At 49.0% G+C, this 8,251-nt stretch overlaps 1 protein-coding gene across 1 annotated transcript; it reads left to right on the top strand.

The window, feature by feature from the left end:
* Positions 1–712: 712 nt before the first annotated feature.
* Positions 713–1,645, top strand: LOC131093338 (olfactory receptor 14A16-like). The gene has a single exon (XM_058040496.1). The coding sequence runs from the start codon at positions 713–715 to the stop codon at positions 1,643–1,645; it is 933 nt and encodes a 310-aa protein (XP_057896479.1).
* Positions 1,646–8,251: the final 6,606 nt, after the last annotated feature.

Genomic DNA, 8,251 nt, shown 5'->3' with positions numbered 1-8,251 from the left:
GGTTGGTGAAATTAGCCCTGTCCTCGGTACAAATGTGGGCCTGAGACCTTTAAAAGGGGATGGACATTTGGTGGACCGTGGGGATCCATCTGCTCTCAGCAATGTCAGGATGGTTTTTAAAGGAAACATGGGAGGGTGATCATCCTCTCTCTAGGAAAGGTGAAAGCCCAGAGAATCCTGGAACAGGACAGGGTGACAGACCTCCTTCCCTCCCTCTCCACTCACCACCTTGCCTCAGAGAACTCACTGTTCTCCCTGAGGGCAGCAGAAATGCAGAGAGTTTCTGACATCCAAAAATAATCAGCGGGGGAGATGAATAAAAGCTGTAAATAACACTAGTACATTTAAACAGACTTTATCATTCCTGTTCTCTGGCAGTGGGAGGGCAGATGCTGACAGGGCCTTCTGTGTTAACAGCGACTCAAAGAGGAACATGAGGACAGGTCCTTGTCGCTCGCCTATGTCTGCACAGCAAGACTGAACTAAAAAAACCTCTGTGTGTACCTGCCCTGAACCTGAAGTCCCAGTCATGCAGCACCAGCCAGGGCTCCACACTTGGAGCTGAAGGAAAATCTGCTGGAAATTGAAAAGGGTGTCAGAGTGTTACAGGAGAAGGGTCTGTGGGAAAGCCTTTAATTTTGCTGGAAGAAGTTTCTCCAAACTGGTCACTGACTTTTCTCCAGGAACAGCTTCCAATGGCCAGAGACAGCAAATGTCCAACAGCAGCTCCATCAGGCACTTCCTCCTGCTGGCACTGGCAGACACGCGGCAGCTGCAGCTCCTGCACTTCTGCCTCTTGCTGGGCATCTCCCTGGCTGCCCTCCTGGGCAACGGCCTCATCATCAGCACCATAGCCTGCAGCCACCACCTGCACACGCCCATGTTCTTCTTCCTGCTCAACCTGGCCCTCAGCGACCTGGGCTCCATCTGCACCACTGTTCCTAAAGCCATGCACAATTCCCTCTGGGACACCAGGGACATCTCATACACTGCATGTGCTGCTCAGCTCTTTTTCTTAGTGTTCTTCATTGGAGCAGAGTTTTCTCTCCTGACCATCATGTGCTACGACCGCTACGTGTCCATCTGCAAACCCCTGCACTACGGGACCCTCCTGGGCAGCAGAGCTTGTGCCCACATGGCAGCAGCTGCCTGGGCCAGTGCCTTTCTCACTGCTCTCATGCACACAGCCAATACATTCTCCCTGCCCCTGTGCCATGGCAATGCCCTGGGCCAGTTCTTCTGTGAAATTCCCCAGATTCTCGAGCTCTCCTGCTCCAAATCCTACCTCAGGGAATTTGGGCTGATTGTGTTTAACATTTTTTTACTATTTGGTTGTTTTATGTTCATTGTTTTTTCCTATGGGCAGATCATCAGATCCGTGCTGAGGATCCCCTCTGAGCAGAGACGGCACAAAGTCTTTTCCACCTGCCTCCCTCACCTGGCTGTGCTCTCCCTGTACCTCAGCACTGGCACATTCGCTCACCTGAAGCCCCCTTCCATGTCCTCCCCATCCCTGGATCTGGTGATGTCACTACTTTACTCGGTAGTGCCTCCAGCCCTGAACCCCCTCATCTACAGCCTGAGGAACCAGGAGCTCAAGGCTGCAGTGTGGAGACTGATGACTGGATGGTTTCAGAATCATTAAACTGCTGGCCAATGTTTGCAAATCACTTGTAATAGAAGTAATATCTTAAAATTCTTGGTTTCATTTTGGAGGTCTGTGAGAAACACTTATCACTTGGTTTTGACATTTTACAAGTTTATTAGTAATAAAGTGTTATAAAATAGTAATTTAATTAGAGTAATAAAAATTTGGACAATTAGGATTTAGGACAATATGAGAAAATAAAAAACAAAGAGTTATGGACAGTCCGGGTACCTCTTTCTGGGAAAAATAAGACCAAATAGGACACAGAGGATCAACTCTTAAAAACAACAGCCTGTTGAATATTCATACATCACATACATGATGCATAAATTCCAATTAAAGAAGGTATTCTTTCTGTTAGTGTGAACTTCTTCCTCTTTATCCTAACAGCATCTTCAGGGCGGAGCGAGGCAAGAAGAAGTTGGATTCTTCTGATAAGAGAGCAATAAATTCCTCTATAAAAGATTTAGATGTCCTGTGGCTGCTATATGATGCAAGTCTTCTCTTTGAAAAGAAGTACCATAAATACATAGTTTCTATTTTAACATCATGTTAGAACCTAAAACTATATTTAACACAAAACTTAAAAATTAATGCAACATAACTTTCTAAGGAAACACATATAATATTCATTTTAATATTTGCAAAAAGCCAGTATAAAATACACATTTTTCACAAGGTCCTTTTCCTTTGTTTTATGTTTTAATATTAACCCCAAAGACAGGTCATTGTTTCTGCCATTTCTCATTTTGTTTCTCTCCATTGTTAGATCTCTCCAGAGATCTAACATCACAGAGCTGACTATGACATTAGAGACCAGCTGTGTGACATTAGAGAATGGGCTTTGACATCACAGAGCAGGCTGTGACATCAAGAGGGGCTGTGTGACATCCCAGCAGGGCTGTGTGAGGTCACTGGGTTGGTCACTCTGCCCCAGCTCCCCCTCACAGTTTCTCCCAACAAGTCCAAAGCTGTTCATGCCCAGCAGGGTCCCTGTCCCCCGGGATCCCCCCGGCCCACCTGGAGCCACAGCCTCCAGCAAAGGATGTTCCACAGGATCCACCCCAGAGCCTGACAGGGGACAAGGGGCCAGGGCTGTGTGACCAGGACATCAAGGACGGGGATTATCCAGGTCACTGGGGCCTGGGTTGGGTCCCCAGGGCAGGAAAGATGTCTGGCAGCTGGAGCAGGGTGTGGGAAGGGCCTCCAAGAGGGGGCTGGAGCCCTTGGGCTGTGAGCAGAGGCTCAGGGATCTGGGATGGTCCAGCCCAGAGCAGGGAAGGCTGAGGGGCTCCTCATGCCAGCCTGGCAGTGCCAGCGAGGAGGGGATGGAGAACACAGAGCCAGGCTCTTCACCGGGGGGCCTGGTGGGAGAAAAAAGCCAATGGGTGGAAGGGGAAAGAGGAGCGATCAGCCAGGACATGAGGAGTTGATATGAGTCAGGCTGCTTTCTGCATTTCCTCAACAGCAAAAGCAGGCTGACCTCCCTTCTCCCATCCACCACTGACAGCTTTGCAAATCAGGAATTGTTCAGGCTGTTTGGCCCCCAATCCAGGACGAGAATCCTGATACAAGAACTTAATTGTGTTTATATCTATCACAGAACCAGCTTTGTCTGAAATTAATTTTAGCACAGAAATCACTTGTGGATGGTGGACTCATCAGACACTGATGGGACATTGCACATAGCTCAGGGAGCAGAGTGATTGTTATGAAATTTTGTCCTGTTCAACCATGGTCCGTTGGCCATGTAGAGAAACTTTCTGTGCCTCTGAGTCTCACCAGTTCCTGACCCTGAAGGACACAAGCCTGATGAGTTGTTGTCGCAGACATTTTTCCATAGAAATCCTTTCTTTGGGATTTGTTCAGCTTCTGGGAAGCTGAGGTCCCAGAAGAAGAATGTAAACAATTGTTATCGGCTGGTGTGGAATGTAACAGGTGCAGCGGTGATTGGGCTTCTGTGAGTGTTTGGATTTGCTGACCACTTACAGGAGAGTTTGTCCTTGCTTTCTGCTGGACACAGAACTTTGTTATTCATTCTTTTCTATGCTATTCTTAGCTTAGCAGCCTCTGCAACTTCTCACTTTATTCTTTTTAGTATAGTAATAATGTATTATATATCATATATCAATAAATCCAGCCTTCTGATCATCAGCCAAGATTCTCGTCCACTTCTGTCACCCATGAAGACCTCATCAGGTCGCTGTAATAAGTTGTGGTTCCCACTCCAGTGGTGGCACCTGGAGCTCCATCCATACCCGGAGGATAGCTGCCTTGTTCCAAAAAGTCCCTGGCAAAATGGGACAGGCTCTGGGGATCAGGAGCAGGGCACAGCCAGGGATTTGGGGTGGTTGTGAGCCCAGGGCGGGACCTAGCCCTTGGCCTTGGTGAACCTCATCCAACTGTCCTGGGCCCATAGCTCTAGCCTGCCCAGTTCCCTCTGCAGAGCTTCCTGCCCTCCAGCACAGCCACACTGCCCCCCAGCTTGGGCTCACCTGGGAACTGACTGAGGGTGCCCATGATGGCCTCGTCCAGATCAGAAATAAAGAGATTGAACTGACCTGGCCAAAATCCTGGGCCCTGGAGACACCCCTGGATGTGACTCCATTCCTCAGCTGCTCTGAGTGCCAGGGGTTGGATGGGGGAAATGGTGGGGAAGGGGTAGGGACAAAGTGTGATTGATTGTCAGCCAAGAAAGGTTTTGATTTTTAATATCGAAACAGACTGCATTAGAAAATGCTGGGGGTCAATATAAATTGGATATTGCAGATGTCCATCTATAATGAGGAGAAGAAAACTCGACCAAACAATTCTCTCTTCATTGTTTTCAATACAGTATATTTACTTGGAATTCACTTCTGAAATTTGTCTAATTAACCACAGAAGAATTAAAAGTTGGAATGATTCCCAAGGGCTTGTCTTGTTCAAGTGTTTTGAACAAATGTTTATGAGCCTTTTCCAGTGAATTCCTGAACTGAAGAGCTCAAGAAAGAAGAGGCCTCTGGAGGAGTAAAATTCATCAGCAACCCTCAAGTAGCAGAGGATCCATCCCCATCAGAGCAGCAATGAACAGAAATGGGCACAGCTTTGTGGCTGCCCCAGCTTTGGCATGGGCCCTGGGCCTGGAGCAGGAGCAGCTCTTGAGGGCCCCAAGGCCGGGGCTCTTGTGCTGCCCTGGGCAGATGGGATGGCAGCAGGGGCTGCAGAGCTCTCAGCACCTCAGCCTGAGAGGAGCAGGGCAGCCAGGGAGCCTCCTTTGGCCTTGGCCAAGCACCTTCCCCCATGACTGGGGCTGCGTCCTGTGGCAGCTGCAGCTGTTGCTGTGCCCTTGCCAGGGGCTGAGGCCATGGGGCCAGTGCCCAGAGCAGCCCGCTGAACCCCTGGATGTCTTCAAATGCATCCAAAAATTGCACATGAAAAAGGAAAAGACCTTGTGGGTTTGGGCAGACAAAAATGAATTTTATTAACAGCACCAACAGAAGGAAAAACTGTTGTTGAAATACTCCCACACAGAGTGACAAAAGGTTCAAATCTTGAGCTCAGGTTTATTTGTGCAAGTTAAATAGTAATAACAATAACAATAACAATAACAATAACAATAACAATAACAATAACAATAACAATAACAATAACAATAACAATAACAATAATTGATTTCAATACTTATATATAAGACAGTAATTTACATTTTTATGTATGTAATTAAAAATTGACCCAGTGAAATATGGCTGACAATTATAATATGTCAGCTTTAGCTGCTCACTGTGACACTGAATACCCCACAGAAAAGGTCTGGCCAAGACCCAAATATCAGTGGTAAGCTTAGTGTGATTTTATACAAGGAATAAAGGAGGAAGGGAAGAAATTGGCTATTTTTATAAGATTTGCTGATGTTGTGATGTGGAATGCTTTGTCTGTTACTCTGAAAAATGCAGTGATTAAGACTGCTGGGTTTTTCATATCCCAGACAATCCACAAGCTGCAGGACTGGTTGAACAGGTGAAGGGGTTGTTAAAGGAGCAGTTGAAAAAATGAGGAGATGGGAACCTGTCCCAGATTTGCTCCATGCCCTTAACAATGGCCCATGGGGAAATGGAAACCCCTTGCATGGCTGCACCAATTTACATTAATGAGCTAAATCAATTATTAGAATAAATAATAAGTGATGCTGTTAAGATATCCAGTAGCACATGCTGTGAGCTCCAACAAACACAAATGGGGCTCTGCAGAATCTCACGACCTTGGATTATCTGCTTGCTGGCCAGGGAGGAACCTGGGCTATTCCAGGACCGGAATGTGGCAGGAATGTCTATCAGTGCTGGGTTTGAGGTCCAACAATCAGGAATCACCTCAATAGGAAGATCTGGAGAACAGTGGCAGAAGGAAGAAAATTCTTCCTGGTGGGATTGGCTCCCAAATTAGAGGCTGCTGTGAAATAAATTTGTGACAGTCACTGTGATCATTGCAGTGTGAGCACTTGGTGTGTTATGATTTAATGTTAGAGTTGTTGTGACACCTTGTGCTGGAAATGGAGTACTGAGACTTGTCTAAAGAGAGACACAGTCTCAAGAAAAAACAGAGGCATTTGATAAAGAACAGAGAATAGCAACTAATTAGGCATGTTTTAAAAGGAATGCAAATTATAGCTCTGAGTAATGAACTTGAACAGCACTTAACTGAAGAACAAGAGGCAATGCCTTTATACCTAAATCTAATATGTGTTATTGAAATTGTTCTGAAGGTTGCAGTTCATCTGTAGGTCAAAGCACTGATTGAAGCACTGAGGCCTCACCAGGCCCTGACTGAGGCCTGAACAACGGGCCCTGAGGCAAAGCTGAGCTCCAGATGAAGCTTCCAAGCAAAGGTTATATTTGTATCTGCTCATTAATGAATTTATCTTAATGAATTTATCTTAATGAATTTATATTTATATTGCTAATATTATTAGCAATGAGATCCCTGTATGTGTTCATGGGTGAAATGTGGATTTACCTTTCTGTATTTAAAAATCAGACAAGGCCCCATCTGGCTTTGTTTGGGGCTGAAGGATCAAAGTCACCTCCCTTGGTTCCTCCTGGGCCCTGGCCAGGCTTTGGGAACCCAGGCTGTGGGGCCAGAGCCGGCTGGGCTGGGCTGGGGAGAGGCCCTTGGTGCTGCCCAGAGCTCAGGCAGCTGGCAGAGTTTGCAGGGAGCAGGGCTGGGCTCAGAAAGCCTGGCCCAGAAACCATCAGTGTCCATCTCAGCCTGGCTGAGCGTGCAGGGACAGGACTCAGGCCAGGCCTTGTGGGGCAGGGCCATCGCCTGTGCAAGGCATTGCCAACAGGCAAGTGGCCAAGAGAGGAGGCTGCTCTGTACCCTTGGTGTCATGGACAGAGCAGGGAGGGGGCCCAGGACATTTGTCAGTGCCAGCCTCTGCACCCAGCCCTTGGCAGCCCTGGCTGCTGAGCCCAGCTTTGGCTTGGGCTGAATTTGGCTGTGGCCCAGCTCCATCCTCCTGCGGGGCTCAGGGCCTGTTCCCGGCCATGGCCAGCCCTGGCTGCCTCTCTGCTGGCCCAGAGGCCGGCAGAGCCCGGGGCAGGGCTGTCTGTGCCGCCCCACAGGTGCCAGGGGCTCTGCAGGAGCTGGCAGAGGCTTCCCAGCAGGGAGGCCATGGGGCACAGAGCCCCAAGGCTGCTGTGGGCACCACAGCACAGGGGCTGTTCCCAGCCGCAATGCTCCTGGCCTGGGCTGGGCCTGCACAGGGGCTGGGCCACCATGGCTGGGCCAGCACAGGGCCACAAAGGGGCCACGTAGCCGCTGCCAGGGCTGACAGCAAGGCCAGGCACACACAAGCAATTGCTGAGCATGGCCTGCGCTGGCCAGGCCTGACTGTGCCAAAGGCAGAGCTCAGCTGCCCTTGGGGGCTGCGGCAACAGTCCAGAGCCCAAAGAGCCTCCATGGCTGTGCTGGAGACCAAGGCTGCAGCAGGGAAATGCAGGGCTGCTGCGGGATGGGGAGGGCATTGAGTTCCAGCACACACCTCAGCTCTCTGATGATCCTGGCACCATGCTGGGCCCTGTTTCAGACTGGAGCAGAGCAGATGTTGATGGGACAGGAGCCCTGTGGGGCTTTCAGGGACCTGCAGCTTGCAAGGTGCTCTGCTCTCCCTCAGGTGCTCTCAGAGAGATCCAATCCCAGCTGGGCACCTCAGGGCACAAGTGGCACTGCCTGTTCATGGGCACACAGCTGATTTCTGCCTGAAAAGGGGCACAGGTGTTAATACCTGTTTATTTCATAATATACAAGCACTTTTTTATTATCTGTGTTCGGGAGATTAGGGACAGGAGACTGCAAGTTCTTGCGATGTGCGGGTAGACAGAACCCCTCCCCTTTACTGTTAAAGTTACTTAGCCCCCTGTTTTGTTGGCTGTTAACCCTCGTTTTGTGATGCAAGCAGAAGCAAGGATATATAACCCCGTGTAACCGTTGATAAACGCCATTTGACGTCCACCATATTGGTGTCTGGGAGTACATAGCCCGAGCGGCAGGGGGGTTTCTGCCGTGCCGTTCCCGATCCAGGTCGTCACGCCTCAAGCAGAGACAACAAAGTGGTGCCAAAACCCG

This window comes from Melospiza georgiana, chromosome 25 (genome assembly GCF_028018845.1).
Source record: "Melospiza georgiana isolate bMelGeo1 chromosome 25, bMelGeo1.pri, whole genome shotgun sequence".
Taxonomy (NCBI): Eukaryota; Metazoa; Chordata; class Aves; order Passeriformes; family Passerellidae; genus Melospiza; species Melospiza georgiana.
The sequence above is the reverse complement of the archived record's forward strand: the minus strand, read 5'-3'. Positions and strand labels throughout refer to the sequence as shown.

Coding starts and splice junctions, on each gene's coding strand:
- LOC131093338 (XM_058040496.1), top strand. CDS start 713: ATGTCCAACAGCAGCTCCATCAGGCACTTCCTCCTGCTGGCACTGGCA.